General features: G+C 34.8%; 1 protein-coding gene across 1 annotated transcript in view; it reads right to left on the reverse strand.

Moving 5' to 3' along the window:
- The window catches only part of LOC114046167 (E3 SUMO-protein ligase RanBP2-like), a 76,362-nt gene that overhangs the window by 38,176 nt on the left and 16,337 nt on the right, over positions 1–21,849 (reverse strand). Inside the window, exons 2-7 of the mRNA XM_027866411.1 lie at positions 16,055–16,122; positions 10,364–10,475; positions 9,426–9,578; positions 5,476–5,706; positions 4,842–4,987; positions 1,826–2,018 (exon numbers count right to left, since the gene is read on the reverse strand). Coding sequence (XP_027722212.1) covers positions 1,826–2,018; positions 4,842–4,987; positions 5,476–5,706; positions 9,426–9,578; positions 10,364–10,475; positions 16,055–16,122 — 903 coding nt within the window. The remainder of the gene's footprint in view (positions 1–1,825; positions 2,019–4,841; positions 4,988–5,475; positions 5,707–9,425; positions 9,579–10,363; positions 10,476–16,054; positions 16,123–21,849) is intronic.

Below are 21,849 nucleotides of genomic sequence, written 5' to 3' on the forward strand. Positions count from 1 at the left end.
TACCAATTCTACAAAAATGAAACTTTATTAGAAATCATTCCAGAGGCCATACTTACAAAAGCAGAAACTATCCAACTTATATACTCCTCCACCCATGTTCCCCAATGTTGCATAGAAGTGGCCTTATATGCTTAAAAAGTATGCCAACATAGGAGAAGCTTTGAAAACTTCTACCAGAATAGGTTACAATTATCAGCCTACATAACTTCAAGAAGGCTGATCAATAGATTATTGAATTTTTCAGTGTCATCCCTCCTGAATAACTGCTAAGTCACAGAGAATTTAAAAATTTGTGCACAATGAAGGGATTCATTCATATTTATGAAACCATGGGTCACTGAAGCAGTCTTCAGTTATTTTAATCTTCACATTTAGCCATCAAGATTGAGTAAATAAATAGCAGACAGTGAGGTCCTAAAATTTTTTTTTCTTTTGACTTTGTTTTATTGATTTTTAGTATCTTATGGAGCTTCCCACTTGCCCAATTCCAATTTTTAAGGAATTATTTCCTTCTGTGCGCTTTTGTACCTCTTTTACCATTAGGCCAATTCTGTTTTTTTAGGCATTATTTTCTTTAGTATCTTTTGTGCCTGTTTTTACCAAGCTGTCAATTCCCTTTTCATACTTTTCTTATATCACTTTCATTTCTTTTCCCAATTTTCCCCTACCACTCTTATCTCTTTCTTTAATTCTTCTAGCAATTCTTGTTGGGCGTGGGTCCAATTAGCAATTTTATCTCCTTTTTAAAGGCTTTGCTTATAGCTATTTTCACATTGTTGTCTTATTCTGAGTTTATGTCTTGATCCTCCCTCCCCCTATAGTAGCTTTTAATGGTCACATTTTTTTTTTGTTGATTGCTCCTTTTTCTAGCCTATTTCTTGGCTTTGAGCTTTAGGTTAAAGTTGGGCTCTGCTCACCTGTAGGCGGAAAGGCAGTGTCCCAAGCTTCAGGCTTTTTCATGCTGCTGTTTTCTGAGCGTATTCTGGGTTTTGCCACTTTTTGGTGCTTCCAAGGTACTGTTATTTTGGGAGAGGTGTGGTCACTGCTTTCTTGGTCTGTGCTCCAGTCTTTACCCAAGAAGGGCACCTGCTACTCTACAGCTGCAAGTGATAATGTTTCTCTCGGCCCTGAAACTACAATCAGGGCCCCTATTCCCTTGGGACTGACCACAAGTACTCCTCTGTGCCCTAGAATTGTATATGTGCAATGGAGTAGCTAAATAGTGCCTAGTGCTGTGCCAGTAAGCTCAGAGTTCTCTGTAATCTCTTTTTGATCAATTGTCCACTCCACTTAGTAGCTGAGAGATCTCAAAGCTGCTGCTGCAACTACTGTAGCCACCTCCAAGACCCACTGCTGGCTGACCACCACAACCACTCTAGGCAACCCCCACCCCAGTGTCACAGACCTCTCCTACTGACCTCCTAAGTTATTTTGAGCTAGAAAAATGTCTCACCCGATCTTTTGTCAGCTATGCTGTTCTAGAATTAGATTTGATGTATTATTTTTAAGTTGTTTGGAGGGAAATGTTGGGTTGCTGCCCCTACTCTACCATCTTGGCTCCATCCCTAGTTTTTAATCACATATAAAATATACAATAGAAGCGCTATACTTAAAGAAATTATGAAGTTAATGCTTTTGTCAAAGGGAAAAAATGTCCCCAATGCTTATAATCAGTTCTTAATTTATCTCTTTTTTCTAAGTCTGGCTATTCCCTTACTGAAACTTCTTAACATGAGGTACAACCAGGATAAATCCATGTGGAACATTACAAATACGAAGATCAACTGGGTGAAATGTACACCTAATTAAACTGGAAGCTGCTTACCTGAAATGCTATGAGATAGCATAAGGCTGCCAATTCAGACAGAGCTCTCCATTGCACTTCACTGTGCTGAGCCATTTTCAAAAGCAGAGTACCAGCATGCATGTAGAAATGACCTTTCATTTCAAGGAAAGTAACTGATAGCTCATCATTTCCACTCATAAAAGATTTCACAGACTGAAGTGCATCATCAAAACTACAACACAAAAATGTTGCAAAGAAGAGTAGTCAAAGGTTACTGAATTAGGGAATAATCCACATCTTTGATATCAAATGGATAACACATTTCACAACAAATTATTTTTTTTTTAAAGTAAAAGTAAAGAAATAACCCTTGGGGGAGGTGGAGGTTGTGGAAATACATTAAATGATATGCCCTACCACCACCAACAAAAAAAGGGAAGAAAAGTGAAACATTAGTGAAAGAAAAAAAAAAAGAAGTTCAGACAGGGACACAAACCAGCACTGATACTACACTACATTAAAAATTTAATTTATACTTTTTCAAAAAAATATTTATGTTTTTACATGTACAATTTCAAAAACAATCCCCTTACTGATTTTACATGTAGAAATATTGTTTATTGGTGTTCATCAAATTCCCTCTCCCTCCCTCCAAAAAAAGAATTGGAGAAAAAAGAATCCCTCAAATAAGGTTATAAATCAAATTGTGATTGTCCTTATCTTAAGTTTTTACAAACTAACACATAACCCAACAACATACATTTTGCTTTTGAAGATGAAGAACAATACTGACAATCATAGTTCAATTCAATTTTTGTGATCTTGGGCTGAGTTACCTAGCCTCCCCGGGGCCCACTTCCGTAAAGGAAGTAAAAGGAAGGAGTTGGATTCCAGAGCCAGATTGCCAAGCTAGATCTATGATCGATAAATATCACCAACCATTCTATTTATTTAAATACTTGTTTGAAACAACTCTTATTTTGTTCACATCCTAAAGTCCCATGCAAAAAAAAAAAAAAAAGCAAAGCAAAGTTCAGCTATTGGGGAAAAGAGTTTATTGCAAAACACCTGAAAAACGTGAAATCTACTAGAATACTAAAAATGTTCCTTTCCTTAAGGATGGCGGCTCTGCAGAAAAGCAAGACTGTCCATCCTTAACCTAAAGCAAGGACAAAGAATAGACTTGGGGGGGCGGGGAGGCTCAGTATTCAACTGCCTTTCAGTCTCTTCAAGTCTTTTATAACGCATTCGTTATTTAGTTTGCAGTGTTATGAATTCCCAGACAAGATATACATATACACAGTCAAACAAAACTAAATTCTAGAGTCAAATATTTTTTGGTGTAGCTTAACAAAACTGTTACACTCTCCATTAATACCTATCCTTTGCTAAACCTACCCAATCTTATCTTGGCATATATGATCCTGGGCTCTCAAAAAGTGTAGCAGCAGAGGCAGAATGCTGGCATGTTCTACCAAGCTGAAAAAGGTTTTAAGTACAGAAAAGCAATGGCCTAGCTAATTTGGGCTGGCCAATTTCTAAGAGGCTGGCTATTTTTTCCTCAGGAACTAATAGATTATGCTTTAAAATTAATACAAATCTAAGCAGCAACAAGAAATCCCTTTATGGTACTATAATTGCCTATGATAACTTTTAGACAAAGGAACATGAAGGAACTAGAATTTATGAGCATGAGCAACTCCCAGTGTGGGAATTCCTTCCACCAATATAGTCAGCAATCTGTCCATGACTTAATAGATCAGTACCAGGGAGTTGCTTGAGGTAAAATGACTTGCCCAGGTCATATAACAAAAATAACTTGATAACTGAAATCAACTAAAGTTGAAAGGGCCAGATCCACTGGAAAGAGCATTTAATATAGCAGTTTACTGATACTTTTCAAGAGAGATTAGCATCCTTTTCCTTTTTCTCTGAAAAGATTTATTCTCTTTCTCCTTCCCTTTTTTTTTTCCTTTTTGGTGAGGCAATTGGGGTTAAGTGACTTGCCCAGAGTCACACAGCTAATGAGTATTATGTGTCTGAGGGTGGATTTGAACTCAGGTCCTCCTGAGTCTAGGGCCAGTGCTCTATCCACTGCACCACCTAACTGTCCCTCTTCCCCCTTTTTGAATAATTAGTTTTATTTATCAAATTAGTATACACTTTTAACTTATGTCAATCAATCCATTACATTGTGCCTATACTAAAGTTTTAGCTCACTCTAATTTTTTATTTGTTTAGTGATTTACCAACCGTACCTAATTAAGGCAGAAATCATTAAAACAAGTTTAGAAAACTCAGAAAAATGTAACAAGTGTTCAAAATGTGAAAACAAAAACCATTAAACATCTTCCTACAAAACCAAGAATTCCTAATTAAGCCAGTGAAATAGACATCCTTTAAAGTTCCTTTAAAAGTACTAAAATATGAGTAAAGCATTGATTCAGTAACAACAGACTCAGATGGAAAGACAATCCCACATATAGACAGGAAATAAAATAATCGTATTAGTAACAAACAATCCACATTTATATAATGCTTTGAGGATTGAAAAGTACTTTCCTCACCAGTTTGTGAGGAAACTAATTTATAAGTATTATTTAACAGATGATGAAAGTTTGGTTCTGATAGATTACAGGACTTGCTCAGGATCCTACAATTATTAAGTCTTTCAAGTGCAATTCAAACCCAAGGTCTCCTGGTTGTCTAGAACTTAATGCACTTTTCCATAATGTATCAATTTTCAAATTCATCATTTCTCAAGCACGCCATAATAAAATATTAACAACATAGGTTTGCACATTTTTCTTCTTTTTCAAACCTGAATCAGAAGCTCAGAGACTAAAAATTATGCAAAATAAAATCTTAATATCTCTTACAGAGAATTGGTAGAGAAGAATTCTCATCATCTTGCACCAATTTTAACAGTCCTCTAGGCACAGCATATGAACAACCATTTTGGGAAAGAGATTAACTCAACCAACTAAACAGTGAACTGCTCCTTAAAATATAAAATGTAATTTAGATTTAATTGCTTTCCTTATAATTATCATACCGTTCCAGTAATTCTCTACTTTCCTGTACATCTCTAGTAGAAAGCGTAAGAAGCATAAGATTGGCATAGGCCAGAAGTAAGTCTTTATTGGTTGCTCTCCAGTTGCTTTTATTGGCCTCCAAACACTGTAAAGATTCCAGATATTCCTATTGGGTAGAAATAAATTAAAATGCATTTAATTACCAACTATTTTTGTTCTTTGTCCTTTGCTATATAATAGCAAATGTCCCCCAATGAAACCATAATGTATACACTGATTTGATAAGTAAAACTTCAAAATTATCCCTTTTCCCATTCTAGTCTTTCTTCAAATAAGGTGAAATAAATTCACCACATCCTTAATTACTCAAACAATATAAACAGCTACTCATATTGGATAAATAAATGGTTTACAGAGATCTTGGCATAATGCCTCACACAGACATGACAAATATTTATTGAATGTTATTGAGCTGCCCTATATATGTAAAATGGATAACAATAATGCCATTTATTTGTTATCAAGAAATTTTACATGTGGAAAACAGAAGAAATTAAAGTATAAGACAAAGATGCCTCTTAGAGGATAATAAATGAAAAGGAAAAAGTGTTGTCACATGCCAAAAAGAAATGTACAGAACAGGCTTTTACCTACCTTAAGTGTTTGCACAACACATGAGTACCATTCCAAGCTTGTTCTCAAGGCCAGATTTCTCTCTGCCTCACAGCAGTGGGCCACAGCATCTTTCAGTCTCTTATTTGACCTGTACAGCTCTACTAATCGGATGTTCACATATACATCATCAGGTCTTGCATAGAGCTCTGACTGAATCAAGTCAAAAAGCTGATTCCATCCATCTTCACCTTTACAGTCTAAAAGCTGCTCCTATTGAAATTTATATATTTAGTTTAGAATCAATACCAAACATATTCAAGTTTACCAATCAATCAACAAATATTTATTGAGTGTCTATGTGCAAGGCTACAAATACAAAAATACCTACCCTCAAAATAAATTCCTCTCTTTCTGGCACTTAATGCCCTCCACAATCTGGCTCCAAACTACCTAGACTCATTAGACATTAATGTCCTTCCCACATTGTATATTCTAACCAATCTGACCTTCTTGCTGTTTGAACTAGCTATACTCAATGCCTGGAATACTCTCCCTCCATACTTCTAAATGTAAATAAATCCATTATTACTCTCATGATTTAGTTCAAGTATGACCTTTTATGTGAAACCTTTCTTGATTCCCCAAATGCTAGTGCCCTCCACTCCTTAAATTACCTTACTTTTATTTTGTAAATTATTTTATGCTTATGTATGTATAGAATGTCTTCCCTGATAGAATGTAAGCTCTTTGAGAGTGGGAGCTGTTTTACTTTTTCTTTATATCACAAGCACCTAGCACAATGTTGGTGGCACATAGGTGTTTACATTTTTTCACTGAAAGTATTAAAGATACCATTAGTTGTAAATAAAAACAACTATGCCAGATACTAGGGAACTATTCTATTTCTACCCTCAGTCCCTAAACATGAGTGCTAGATTTTTTACTACAGATTAATTTACCGCACATAACCTACACCAGGAAAAGTCTAAAAATTGCACCTGACCAAATAATGATCAAGAAATCTAAGGAGAACTACAGTGATTTTTTTCCACTCAAGAAATGCACAGAGTCAGTAAAAAAAAAAAATAATAATAATAAATAAATAGGAAAGGTGATCTACAAAGCCAGCACCAGTACAGACAAGCTGAACACCTTGCAGTATAACAAGACACACAACATGTAGACTACTAAGATCTGTATCCAAAAACAGCAGAAGTAGCTATCTCCCCCCAGAAAACCAGAGCAGAAGGAAACCCAGAGTATGGACCTTAAGAAACCCTAGGAACAGCACTGGATCAGTCCAGGCATGATTAGTGCCTAGACCAGAATGCCCCAGGGCTCCAAAGTCCCAGTATTTGTCCTGAGATAACACAGAGGACCCCAAAGATCCAGAGCTCTTAACCTCAAAGATTTAAAGGCAAAAGGAGGGTTATTTGAAGGGGAGGGGCTAACTCCAAGAGGTGGAGGTCACAGGAACCCAAGTGACCTTAATTAGGACCAAACAGAGATAATTATCACCAAGTGCAGCAGAAGACTGATCCTGGCCCTGGCACAATATCACAGTTCAGGAAGTAAGAATGAAGAGAGGCGTAACCAAAGAAAACACCAACAACTATAAAAAATTATTGTTAGATGAAGAGAGGCCCAAAAATTCAACCCATGAGAAAATAATGCCATGACAATTCAAGCAGAGGTTCAAAAGAGAAAATGTATTTTCCACAAGACTATATGAATCCCTAGAAGAAATAAAGCAAAAGATAAAAAATGGAAATCCTAGAGGAAAGATTGGAAGAATAGTTTACAAGAAAAAGTGTTACACTTGATCCAAGTAACAGATTCTCTAAAAATCAGAATAGACCAAACTGAAATCAATTATTCTGTGAAACGTGAAATACTTCAATATCAAAAGATTAAGAAAAAAAGAATATAAGACACCTACTACAGGATAAGGAGAAATAAATTTAAGAATAATCAGCCTTCAGAGCCTATATCAGACTGCATGCTGTCTTGGGGAGAGAGGAGGACAGGGAGCAGGAGGAAATTTAAAACTGAAAATCTTATGAAAATGAATGCTGAAAACTAAAAATAAATAAATTATTTTTTAAAAAATAATAAGACTTCCGGAAAACCATGATAAAAAGCCCGGACACTATAGAAGTATCTATTAAAACCAAAAAGAGGGCAGGTAGGTGGCACAATGGATAGAGCACCAGTCCTGGAGACAGGAGGACTTGGGTTCAAATCCAGTCTCAGACCAGACATTTGACACTTACTAGCTGTGTGACCCTGGGCAAGTCACTTAACCCCAATCCTTGCAAAAAAAAAATTTTTTTTTTATAAAAATGGTAAAGTGAAGATAGAAAGAATCCACTGATCACCTCCTGAAAGAAACTGCAAAAAGTAATCCCAGGATTACCACAGCCAAAATTCAAGGCTTCAAAGTGGATACGCACACACACGCACACACACGCGCACACACACACACACGCATGTTGCAAGCAGATAAATCAAAAAGTACATACTACGTGTGAAAGAGTTCAAGAACTAAGGCATCAAAGTAAGAATCACACAAGACCTGGCTGCTTCGGTTATAAATGAGATGAAATTTTAGAATACAAAGATACAGGCTTACAATTGACATAATTTACTCTGCAAAGCTGAGAATAAATCTACAAGGGGTAAAATGGACATTTAACAGAACACAGGATTTCCAAGCATTACTGAGGAAATGACAAGAGCGAAACAAAAACTTTAAAATATAAGCAAAAAGAATCAAGAGTAACCAGAAAAAAAATTTATTTGAGCAAGTGGAAGGAACTATGTGATAAAGTGCTAACACTCTAATGAGGGATGAGGAAGAAGTGTCCCTCTAGAACCTAAATGTCTTCGAAATGGTATTAAGAGAAGTAAATAAAGAAGATATAGGACCTGGGGATAGATCACTTGTTTGGAGGGTTTAAAAAGGGGAAAGAAAAAGGAGGGTAAAAAGAATACACTATCATAGAAAGGCTTTTATTTCTCATAATTTATGTGTATGGGGAGAAGAATATACAAATATGGAGGAAACGATAGGGAAGTAAGTATCAGATAACCTTCATTCTTATCTAAATAAGACAAAGAAAGGTTGAACACATGAACACACACTTTGGTGTAGAAATATATGAAACCCAACAAAGAAATAAGCAACTATAGGGAAAGGGAAGGTAAATGAGGAGGCTATTACCAGAGAGGGAATAGTCACCAGGAAAACAAACTCCCTGATAATAAAGAGGGAGATTAAAAGGGAAAGAGAACAATTGAGGAATGACTAAATACGATTATGGCAAATCAACTAATGGAATATTACTGTTCTTTAAGAAATGACAAAAGAAATGATTTATGGTAATCATGGGAAACATAAAGTGATGCAGAGTAAAGTGAGCAGAACCAAGATAACTTATATACAAAGACAACACTGTTAAGAAATAAAAAACAACAATTTTGAAACTCTTGAGAACTTTGATCAAAGAAATGAAATGTAATGATGATGCAGATGGAGTCAAGGTGCGGAAACAAACATACATCTTTGAATGTGGCCACTGTAGGGACTCATTTTGCTGTATCGCATTTATTTTTGAAAAGGATTTCTTTTTCTCCTCTCTTTAAAGTGACAAGCCTGTAATACTGTTGTCATAAAAAAGAAAAGCGGGCCACTGAAACTTTTTAATGCCCCAAATAGAACAGAACCAACTTCAGAAGGAAGTACAGACAAGCAGAATAGCTTTGAAAGTAATACATGGAACACATATGTGTGTGTGCATATATATGAATACATGAAAGTATATATAGGTATACATGTATATTTCTAAAAGCAAACAGTATGAAATTAGATTAATGATTTCCTTTGCAATACGTTTCTATTCTACTGCACATATGGAAATGATTTGTTTTTGGAATTTAAGAACAAAAAATTATATAATTTTCACTTAATTAAAAAATAAGATTTTTACCTTCAACCTATAGACTGTAGGGTTTCCAGGGAAAAGCTTAGAAGCTTTTTCAACCCAGTATTTTGCCCTTCCATCAGTAGCATCATTTTCACACAACAATTCTGCAATCTTGAGCACAAGATCTTTTTGTGTTGGGTTTAGTTCTACTGAACGCTGGCAATTAAAAAAAAAAAAGGAGCATTAACAAATGAATTAATAATGCTGAAGCATATATATGGCAACAATTTATGAATTCACTGAATTCTGGGTAAATAATTGTACTTAAATAATCCCAGAAAAATTGGCACTTCAAAATTAGTGAAATCAGTTAAGTTTGAAATGCAAATAATACAACAGATATCTTTTAAAAGCAGTATTTTGCTCTTTTGTTTAATGTTTAAAATGAGGAGCATCTTTATCCACACAAAAGGAATGAAACTATAAATATCACAAAAATGTATGTCTAGATAAATTGTTTTGAAATCTTAGCAATTATCATACTTATATAGTACTTTTATACCAAAGAATTTAAAGAATAGTTCTAACAACGTCATATCAACTAAACTGTAATATGGATGTACTCAAAAATATTCTTTCATTTATTCATAGTTTTTCAAAATATCTTTTATTTTTATAAATGGTGGTGACGCTTTTTTAAAAATGTGTATGGTTTCGTTCTAGACCTATGATTTCAACAATTTGAGGAATTTCCATTTTAATGAGGTGCCTGTAGCATTAACAGATTAAATGATTTGTAACACAGGCTCATTCAAATTAGAAGCAGAACCTGAATCTTCCTGACTCCAATATTCTATGTACTACATCATGTGCTTCTAACAACTACAGCTTCCCCCAAAAGTAGCATCTAACATTAATAATAAAAATAGTAGTGATATATTAGTATAACACAGGATCAAACTGACAAAGAATTCACATTTTAATCAACACTTGTTACTCACCTTATAACATCCAACGGCCTTGTCAATGTTTCCTTCAGCTTCATAGAGAAGACCCAGAAACTTGTGTGCTTTAGGATCCCTCTCTTGTACATTAAGGTAAGTAGATATATATCTATGATATAATTCAAACACTGAATTTAAAGAGGCTTTTACAATACATAAATTTCATGCAGTTCTATCCTATAAAACACAACAGAACAGTTTCTAGCTTACTTGGAACAAAAAAAATTACTACTAACCTAGTACATTTTAATATTTATCTCTTCCGAAACTCCAGCTCAAGGAGAAAATATTAAGAGCAACAAGAAAAAAAAAACAATTTAAATATGATGGTGCCACAATTAGAATCACACAAGACCTAGCTGTGAAGACACTAAAGGACCACAGGTCTTAGAACACCATATATTGAAGAACAAAAGAATTGGGGTTCCAGTTGAAAATACCATACCCAGCAAAGTTAAGCATAATCCTGAAGGAAAAAAATGAACATCTGATCAACTATCAGATTTTTAGGACTTTGTTAAAAACAAAACAAAACTAAACCTGAACTTATTAGAAGATTTGGCATACAAAATATAACGTACATAACAAAGACTGATTACAAGGGATTCAATAAGGACAGATTATTTTTTTTATGTATGTAAAATTTAAAACGTATGTCTAAGATTGTCATTAGTAATTGGGTAGTTCGTAAGAAAGATTGGGGTCGAATTGACTATAATATAACTTTAAAAAGTAAAACTGATAAGGAACAGCTAAAAAGAGTAATTATTTTATATAAATGAGATGCAAGAGGAAGAATCAACACAGAGGAATTAGATGGAGGAGGGCTAGTAGTTCTGGTAATCTACTTTCATCAGGAATGGGCTTAAGAGGGAACAATACATATATATCTAGAAGAGTATAAAAAGTCTTCTAAATTCAAAAGAAATAAAATGGTAAGGGGATGGAGGGGACACGAGAGGATAAGTGAGAGATCTCTACAGGGGACGATGAGAAAATAGGTTAAGGGGAGAATAGAAGGGTGTTTAGATCAATGGGAATGGGAGGATGGGGAGGAATCCTGGGGGAGGGAGGTGTGGAGGCTAAGTAACAGAAGGGCAAGGTAGCGGGTAGAAGTAAAGTAGAAGAGTCAGGTAGAATAGGAAATAAGATAAGAACAAACATTAACAAAGATCAGGAGTAGAATTTGTAAGGGAAAATATATGTCTATATATGTATGTATGTATGCATGTATCTATATCTACAGATACATGCATCCACATATAATTGTAGCCTCTGGGTAGGCAGCAAGGAAGTGGGAAGGGGGAAAACAGAACAAAAAAGTGCCTAGCAGAAAACAAAAGAAAATTTACAATCAAGCAAAGAAAAGACGGACAGCTCTCAATACAATATGTATTTATCATACAGGTTTTCTTCGAATGAAAATTTATTGGTATATATTCTGAATCCTCTCTTATGTTCTGCTGTGCACATATGTTTTTTTCTTTTGTTACTTCATATTTAAGTTTCAATATTTAAGTTTATATCTTTCTTTTTCTTTTCTCTACTCTGTATTTGAGTTCTGGTATTTGAGTCTAAAATTTAAAAAAAAAATTATCTCTTGGTTACCACACTATTTACTTAACTGAGTGACCAATACCTCTAATTCAAAATTATTTGTGAAGAATGATATGAATAGCTTATAAAATAAAAACTCACAAATAATGCAAAATTCTTATTAGTTTCAAACTCATCTACCAAACTTTTTACCCAATGCTGAAAACAGAAGAAACAGAAAGATTCAACCTTCACATTTTTCCCCTCCCTCTTCACCACAGTCTGAACTCTAAAATTAATCAGAATTTTGAAATACTTTTTGGAATATATGCTGTCTCTTAGGCGTTCATTGAGTGTTATGTTTTAAAAATTATAAAGCTACTGTAATATAAATTGCTGTAATCTGTTTTACAATATGATGGATAACAAAATAACCATAGTCCATTCCTTTAAGGGAAAAAAAAAGCTAAGTAATTAGTTAAAACAGCAGACTCAGAAAAGCAACTGTACATAAATAGAAAAAGTCTTCAATCATAGGGTATTAAGTCATTCCTTAATTTGCATGAAGATATATATATTGTATATTGTGTATGTGTGTGTATGTATATATATGTATATGACTCAGTAACCTCAGATAATATCACAGTTATGCCAAAGGTCAAGGTTTGATCCTACAGAAGTAAAACTGGAATGAAGGAAGGCTCAATGAATAAAAGTGACTATCTCAATATATTTTAAGTTTAAACTAAAGACAGATTTAATATCTTGACCAAAGATTCTGACAGAACTGGAGGTTTGGAACCACAGAGATCTTCTACATAATTTAAAATTATGGCTCATATATAATGTGGCAATTACGGCTGTACAGGGAGACTTAAAGAGAGTCAGATAGAAAGATGAAACACTAAGGTGCTAGTCCCCTGGTTCTGCTATGTAACCTTGGAAAAGTCACTTCACATTTCCCTGCCTCAATTACCCCACCATTAAAATGTAACAGATCATCTAGTCCCAATTTGTAGTGTCTTCTAGCCCTATTCCTTATAGTCTTTCAAATCTGGTCAATGACCTGGTTGCTGAACTGCCTTTTTCCTCCCCTTCCTTTCTTATATTTTGTTATAAGGAATGTTTAGGGAGGTGTGGAAGGAATATGTCTGCATGACAAGCTATGCCGTGAAGATTATTTCTTGTAGGCTTAGGAACTTTATAAAGTGTAAAGAACTGGTGAATCTAATATCACAAAATCTTAGAGGTAGAAAAGACCTTAAGAGATGATCTAAGTTCAAGTCACTCACACTAAATGATTTGTCCAAGGTCAAAAAATTATTTAGTGGCAGAGAATGGACTATAATAGAAACAAGGTCTCCTGGTTCCCAATCTGGTGTTCTTAACAATGAAGTGGCAAGCAACAAAAGGAAAGGCAAAGGGACTTGTACAACCTCCATAGATCACCCCTTGAGTAAATCAGTACCTATGATAACTCTAAATTTCTTACCTTCCTTAACAAACTCCCTGAATCAAGGGGATATCACTCAATAGTTCCTCTGTCTTAGAACTGTCTTGCTCTTTAGTTTTTATATCTCTGATCACTCCATCTCTCTTCCCATTCCTAATGTAGGTTTTCAGTGGTCTTTTTTTCCTCCCTTTGACAGTCTCAACCTTCCCTTATCTCTCTTATTCCAAGTTCTGTCCTGTATGATAGTGCTGAAACTTCAAATACCTACTACTAGACCTAATTGACCTACTGGAGCACCTCACTCAACAAGTCTAAAACCAAATTCATCTTCCCCTGAAAAAGAGCTCCTCCTCCTGATTTCCCTGTTTCTGTTAAAGTAACTCCCACTCAGGATAAAAATAAGTTTTCCCTCCCATGGTCTCTGTGCCCAATCAATTCCTAAGATTTATCCATTTTACCTCCCAAGACTTTCCTACTATCCATAACAGTTCAGACTCTCACACTAAGGAGTAAAGAATGTGAAAACACCCCAGTTTTACAGATGGAACAACTAAGGCTCAGGGGGGTTATCTAGCTTTCCCATGAACACACAACCAGCAAAGACTAGAGTCAGAACTCGAAGCCAAGTGTTTCGCCACAAAGTGCACCGTTCTTTACATTATACCATGTTGTCTCTCTAGGAAACCAAATAATCAAGTTTATTAGAACTACATATAAGAATCAATAAGCACCATTAATTAAACTGGCTAAATGATATATATGGTACATGAGTGTATTGGAATACTACTACACCTTAAAAATTATGAATATTAAGAACTCAGACAAATATAGGAAGATTTATATGAACTAATACAAAGAGAAGTATGCAGAAACCAGGAAAAACATACATAATAACAATGTAAGTGAAAAAAAAAATTTAGCTCAATGCAGTGTGATTATAAGGACTAAGCTTAGCCTCAGAATAGAGATGAAAAATGCACCTCACTCCTTTCTTGCAGAGAAAGGGGGACTATGGATATGGAACCTATATGGATATGCTGACAGCCTCTATTGATGTGTTAGTTAATTTTACTGAAAATGTCCCTTTCCTTTCTTTGTTGTTATAAGGGATGCCTCACTGGGAAAGGGGGAAGGCTATGTTCATAAATGAACATGATAAAAGATATCACAAAAATTTAAATAAAGGAAAATTTTAATAGGCATGAGATGGAGAGCCTTACCAATCTTATTTACAGTGTAGAGGTTTTACCAGCTAAATTTGCTGCTCACAGGTTCTCCTCCCACTTAATTCTTGGTTCTCTTCCATGCTCTAGACCAAGCCTTCTTAACCTTTGTGTCATGAACCCATGTGGGAGTCTGTTAAAACCTATAAACCTCTTCCCAGAACAATGTGGCTTGCTTTGTTTTGAATGAAGTTTGAGGTTAGTGAAAATGAAGATTATTATTTTTTTTTTTTTGCCCATCCATGTTCATAGGCCCCCAGTTCAGAAACCTTGCTCTAGATGGTTTAAGTTATAACTGAGGCATATCTGCACTATGGTGCCCTGAAATACATAATTTTATTTTGTACTAGCCCAAAATAAATTGGAAGAAAAAGTTATTTAAACCAAAACAACGACCAAAGTATGTAGAAATTCTAATAGATCTTAAAGAGTAGTAACTCTACTTTAATCTGACCTTTTAACATTAATATGAGAAGTGACACAGTCACTAACACAATAATGGGAACAACCAAAAAGTGAACCAAGGGGCAAGATGGTAAGTCTGAAGACTTGGATCTTACAAAGTGGTTTCTTTGGGTGAATTCCTAGTTTGGATATGTCCATTCCAATTGACGTAATCTACCATTTACCATTAACTAAACTTCTGCTAGCAGTATAGCACAAATAATTAATAATAAGTAAATGAAATTACTTCTAAAAAATAATTTTCAAAGACTACAACTAAATATAAACAAGTAAAATACAGCTCAGACCTTCACAACTTGGCAGTAGGTAGGGGCCATAATTAAAGTAGGCTAAACTTCTTCAGGCCTCAGGTTAGACTAGAGACAGACTGCAAATGGTTGGTTACACAAATCACAAGACAAACAGGAGAGTGCACAAGTGCCACCCGAAATCCTTTGGCAGGCTGCCAATGCCTGGAGGCACATTTTGTGCAGGCCTGATGTAGCTGAAATTATCTTAGAACAGTTATTGCAATGGCCAGTTTTAAATCATGTCATCAATGATTCTTGTTTCTCACTATAAATCCACTAAATTTAGATATAATGGAATATTTATAATCATTGTGCTTTAGTAAATCAGTCAACAATAAAATCCGATCTATTCAGAAGTTAAGGAATAGGATTTCAGTTAATTAAAAATTCTGAACGAAAAAGGTTGTAACATGTACTATATAGAGTACCAATTTTCAAAAATTATGATATATAAGGACATATAATAATTGTTAAAGATTTAAAGGCCCTTAGGGAACTTCTAATACCTCACGGTCATCACTGCTAACATTAATCCCTCCTTAGTAAGGGAGGTGGAGGTTAAAAGAAATCATGTTGAATCTTTAATAATCCAAGAAGTTGTTCATGGATATACCAATATTAGTTATACTTTGATATAGCAGATATAGTAAAGCAATTAAAATATGAAAGGTATCTTTTGTAAAAACTTAAAATCTCATATTTTATAAAAATGTTACCTTACCTTTTAGCAAGATCATACTCTTTAGCTTCATAATATAGCTTAGCAAAAAGGAATCCTTTCATTGACTTCTGAAAAGGAAAAAAATAGTATTTAAAGCATTACCATCCACATATTGGAATATATTTTCATTTTCCCTTCAAAAATGGGCCAATACCTTCCCCAGAAAAATTTCAGTAAAATAATTTTTTGCTTCATTTGATAATCTATGCAAGAAGTATATCATTTTGTAATGATATATGTTTGTAGCTGTAACAGAGCATGAAAGTCCACCAGTCTTCAAATCAAAATTCCATCTACTTAACCCTACTGACTTTTTACAAAATAGGGAATACATCTTTAAGAAAAACAGCATTGGGTAGAAAAAAGAAAAGTAAAGAGATTTAGCTATTCAACTTAACTTTTAAGCAAGGTAAGCGATAAGTTCTTATTACATATTTGTTGGATTGAAATAAGGGAGAAAGAGCACACCTAGTCCAGGGAATTTTTTTTTCCTTGTATGACAAACTATCTAGGGCAGAAGTTCTTAACCTGTGGTTCTGTGAACTTTTTTTGTTTTGATAACTGTATTTAAACATAATTAGTTCCCTTAAAAGGTTAAGAACTTCTGATGAAGAGGAAAAAAAACAAAAAGGCAGCTTATATTTGGTGATATCCTAGGTGGGCACATTATCAATACTCCCAACTTCTATCATAACCAAAGATCAATTGATTAAGTGATCAAGTACAAGTGAGAAGATCCTCGAATCTTGCTGCATCTCCTCTTGGCTACAAGAGACAGGCCAAAGTTTTCTTTATGTATCAGTATATCCTTCAAGTAAAGTCACAGAACCAGAGATTTTTAGAGTTAGAAAGGAATTCCAGGGCCATCTAGTAAAACACAAACACAAAAGGGAATCTCCACTAAAACATACACAAAATGGTCATCCAGACCCTATATGAAGGCAACCAAGGAGGTGGAAAACCATGACTTACTCATGGCAGCTGATTCTACTTTTGGCTAGTTTGAATTATTAGAAAGCTCTTCCTGAGATAAGGGGTATTTGTCTCACATTCACCTATCGTTCCTGGCACTTTCCTCACTCCTCTCCCCAAGAAACAGATAAATCCAATCCTCTTCCAGATACTTCTTTGTAGGCTAAACATCTCCAACTCTTCCAATACATCCTCATATGGCACTGACTTAAGGCATTCTGGTTGTCCCCCATTAGGACAGTTGACTGATGCAACTGTGTGAAAAAAAAAAAAATGCCCAGGTCTGACCATACTGATTCAAGCCTTTGGGGCAATAACTCCATTTGACACAAACAGCTGGGAAAATTGGAAAGCAGTTTGGCAGAAACTAGGCATAGATCAATATCTCACACCATTTACCAAGATAAGGTCAAAATGGGTGCATGATTTAGATACAAAGGGTTGTATCTTAAGAAAATTAGCTGAAAATGGAAAAATTTATCTGTCAGATCTATGGATAAGAGAAGAGTTTATGATCAAACAAGATAGAGGGGATCATAGGAAATAAAGCAAATAATTTCGATAACATGAAATTAAAAAGGTTTTGCACAGACAAAATTAATGCAGCCTAAATTAGAAAGAAAGCAAGAACCGGGGGAAATTTTACCCCAAGTTTTTCTGAGGTAGGTCCTGTCTTCTCAAGGAGTAGGGGAGGCAAGGAAGGGGAATGAAGGAGAGAACACAAAACTAAAAAAAAATTTTCTTAAATGTTAAAAATGTTTTAATGTAATTGGAAAATATTTATCAAAATAAAAATATATTTTCAAAAATACTTATTAGGATATAACATAAATACTATGTTTATATTCCATTGATACTGGGATTAAATTATGTAGGAAACAAAATGATGTTATTTTCCTCACATCATAATATTCTTATTAACACAAAATACCTCCACTCTTTATTTCCATAAAATAAATACTATGATAGATCTTTAAACTCACCAGCTATGAAAGTTCATAACAAATTCAAATAACATGTGGTGCAATACAAGATTTTTAAAGTAACAGTAATATTCAAAGTGATACATTCAGATACTACTCCCCAAAACACAACATTACTCTTATCGAGGGAAATGATGTAGTATATAGGGGTTTGAGTTGTAACCCCAAACAGATATGCTGCTCTATCATACATTCTGTTTCCCACTTTTACAACAAAGTGTTGACCTGTCCTTGACATGTTGAGGGCAGATCTAAAGCTAGAAAACCATTTTAGCCCAATCCCTCTCATTTTATAAAGGAGCAAACTGGAGCCCAGAGAAATTAGTGGACTTGCCCAAGGACAAAGAGGTATTAACTGATGATCAATGGGATACACAAGAAGTTGCAGAAAATGATGTCTCAGATTCTCAAAATAAGTTTTTAAAGACCCCAAACCTTTACGAAAGGGAATGTACTCTGACACCTCAAATTTGTTTTTATTTTTTGCAACTTTAAATTTAATATTTTATTCCCCTCCCCAATTACATGTAAAATAATTTTTAACACTCATTTTTAAAAATTTTGAGTTCTAAATTCTCTCCTTTCCTCTGTCCCTTCCTCCTTTCTTTGAGAAGGCAAGCAATTTAATACAGGCTATACATGTGGAGTCAAGCAAAACTCATATCTTTATTAGTCATGTCATAAAAGAAAGCATAGACCAAAAAAAAAAAAAATAAAAATAACGTCAAGAAAAAGTATGCTTCAATCTGCATTCAGACTTATCAGTTCTTTCTGTGGATATGCATAGAATTTTTCACTTAAGTCCTTCAAAATTGTCTTGGATCATTGTGTTGTTGAGAATAGCTAAGTCATTCACAGTTGATCATCATATATTATTGCTGTTACTCTATACAATGTTGTAATGGTTCTGCTCATTTCACTTTGTATCAATTCATATAAGTCTTTCCAAGTTTTTCTGAGAGCATCAAGAAGTATTGTACTTCGACTATCTCATTTCAGCCTGGTGTGGCTGTACAGGCTAAGGTTGGTGGATCTTTTGAGCTCAAGAGTTCTGAGTTACAGTGGGCTAAGGTGATAAGAGTGTCTGCACTAAGTTTAGCATTAACATGGTGAAAACTGAGAGGAGTCCAGAACAAAGTGTCAGTTTTGTTGCTCTGAAACTAGATTAAAATGTAACTGGGAAATATTTAACAAAGTAAATAAAAATACAATAAAACATACATAATATATTTTAAAACTAAGTCAACATACAACCTGCAGGGATCACTATGCCATGGCCCCCACAGTTCTATTTGAGTTTGACACCATTGGTCAAGAAGGGGGAGTGGGGGGAATCAGAGGAGAGAAATTAGAAAAAGCTAATTCTAGTTCCTTATAATAGGTCATCAGAGGCTGTAACTTAGTGAAGACCTAGATAATATATAAATTTCTACTGTTACATGCTATTGTACCCCAACAACAATTCCCTGTAGTAGTTAACACCTTTTAAAATAAATAAGAAGGGTAGCAGTGATGCTTTTAGGGAGAAAGAGATACTTCATCACAAGACAGTTCTAGATATCCTTAAAATGTTATATTAAAGCAATCATATACCCACAGGTACAAAAATATTTATAGCATCTCTTTTTGTGGTGGCAAAGAGTTGGAAATTGAGAGGATGCCCATTAATTGGGGAATGGCTGAACAAGTTCTGGTATATGACTATTATTGTGCTATAAGAAATGATAAGCAGGCCAGACTTCAGAAAATCCTGGAAAGACTTGTATGGTCTGATGCTGAGTGAAGTGAGCAGAACCAGGACAAAGTTGTACACAGTTAACAGCCACATGGTGCAATAAATAATATTGGTGGACTTAACCCTTTTCACCAATGCAAGGATCTAAGACATCTCCAAAGGCCTCATGATGGAAAATGCTATCCACATTCAAAGAAAGAACTATGGAGTTTGAATGCAGATCGAAGCATATACTATTTGCTATTTTTTTCTTCTGTAGATTTTGTTTCCTCTTTCTGGTGGTTCCTCCTGTTGGTTCTAATTCTTACTTACAACATCACTAATGTGAAAATATGTTTAATAGGAATGTATATGTATAGCCTATATCAGATTGTGCGCTGTCGTGGAGAGGGAGGGGGAGAAAAATTTAAAACTCAAAAGCTTATGGAAGCAATTGTTGATAAATCAAAATAAATTAATTTTAAAAAAAGCAATGACGAGTTTGGGGACAGGTGCAGGGTAAAAACACATAAACAGTAATGGGCTATGAAGAAGAACCAGTTTAAAGAATGTCATCAAGGTAATATTGTACAATCAAAACTGGATGGGCTGGTCATGTAGTGAGGGTGAAGGATAACTGATGGAAAGCAACGGACTTTACTAATGTTAAAAGGAAGTCTTCAGCATGATGGGTGGATCTCCTCTAGTGAATCTAGAGGAGGACATGTACAAGAGTCATACATAATAAACAGATATAGTTGGTTGTGATCTGCATTGCTGGACAAAACATAGATGAGATCACAGATTCATTCTCTTGCGTACGTGGGGAAAGGACCACGCTTATCCTTTAATCTATAGGCCAACTTCCTGGTAATCTGTTATGCACCCTGGGAACTGTAAGAATACATGCCTGGACTTTTCTCACCATTTTTCCCTCTCTGGAGTTAGACCCTCATTTCCTAAATCTCTTTCTTGTATTCCTTAACACTGCCTCAGTAATGCAGCCTTATTTCAATACTCACACTCAGGCCTGAAGAACAACTAGAAACATAACCAGCACACTTAGCTTTGGACAAAAATATGTTGGGAGAGTTTTCCTTCTGTACTGATACCTAAAAAAATGATTTTACTATTTCATATAAATCATTAGTAAATCACTTTACTTTTAACACACCTTTTTCCAGCCTTGGATCAATGTGCTTTCAAAAAACCCTAACTGATTTACTTGGAGGTCTTCAAGCAGAGGATAGAAGGCCCTTTGTTGGGTATGTAATAGTGGGGATTCTTTTTAAGTGTTAGTTTAACTAGTTGAGTAATATAAAGTCCCAGTTGATTCTCGAATTCTGTGATTCTGTGATTGTCTGTTGGCTATCCTATTTGCCTTCAAGACTCTCCTATCACAGCTCTAGGAAGAATAATGGATAGAATTCTAGACTTGGAGTAAGAAGATCTGTGTTTGAATCCTACCTCCTTAGTAGTTGTGGTACCCTAGGCAAGTCACCAAACCTGTCTCCATTGTCTTTATCTAAAAAATGGGAATAATAGAATATAATTTGTAGGGTATGGGGGTGAATCAAATACAATTTATGTAAAGTGCTTTAGAAAACCTTAAAATATTATATGTGTTAATTAACAGAAAAAAAGTAATCATACAACATCTCTTGGAAATAGATTCGTTCTCTCTACTCACACAGCCACCAGCCTAGTTTAGACACTTATCACCTCTTGCCTGAATTACTGCAATGTCTTTTAACCTGCTTCAAGTCTCTACCCACTTCAATCCATCCTCCACACAGATGTCACAGATTTTCTTAAAGTCTCCATGTCACATCATCACTCAAAAATGATATTTAACATTTTTAATCAGCATAGCCCATACTCTTATCTACTAATGCCTTGAAGAGAAGATGCCTCCATGAGCTTCTGAGGGGGAACAAGCCTATGACTTCATCCCTATGTAGAACTTCCTGAGCAAAAACTTACTAAAGTTACTGTCTATAATTTAAGAGAAAATAATGGTAACTAGCATTTACAGAGTGCTGTTAAGATTTGCAAAGCCCTTTACAAATAGTATTTCATTTTATATAACAACTCTGGTAGGGAGCTGAGCCAAGATAGAGAGTAAG

Source organism: Vombatus ursinus, unplaced genomic scaffold (assembly GCF_900497805.2).
Source record: "Vombatus ursinus unplaced genomic scaffold, bare-nosed wombat genome assembly UNPS02014781.1, whole genome shotgun sequence".
NCBI lineage: Eukaryota > Metazoa > Chordata > Mammalia > Diprotodontia > Vombatidae > Vombatus > Vombatus ursinus.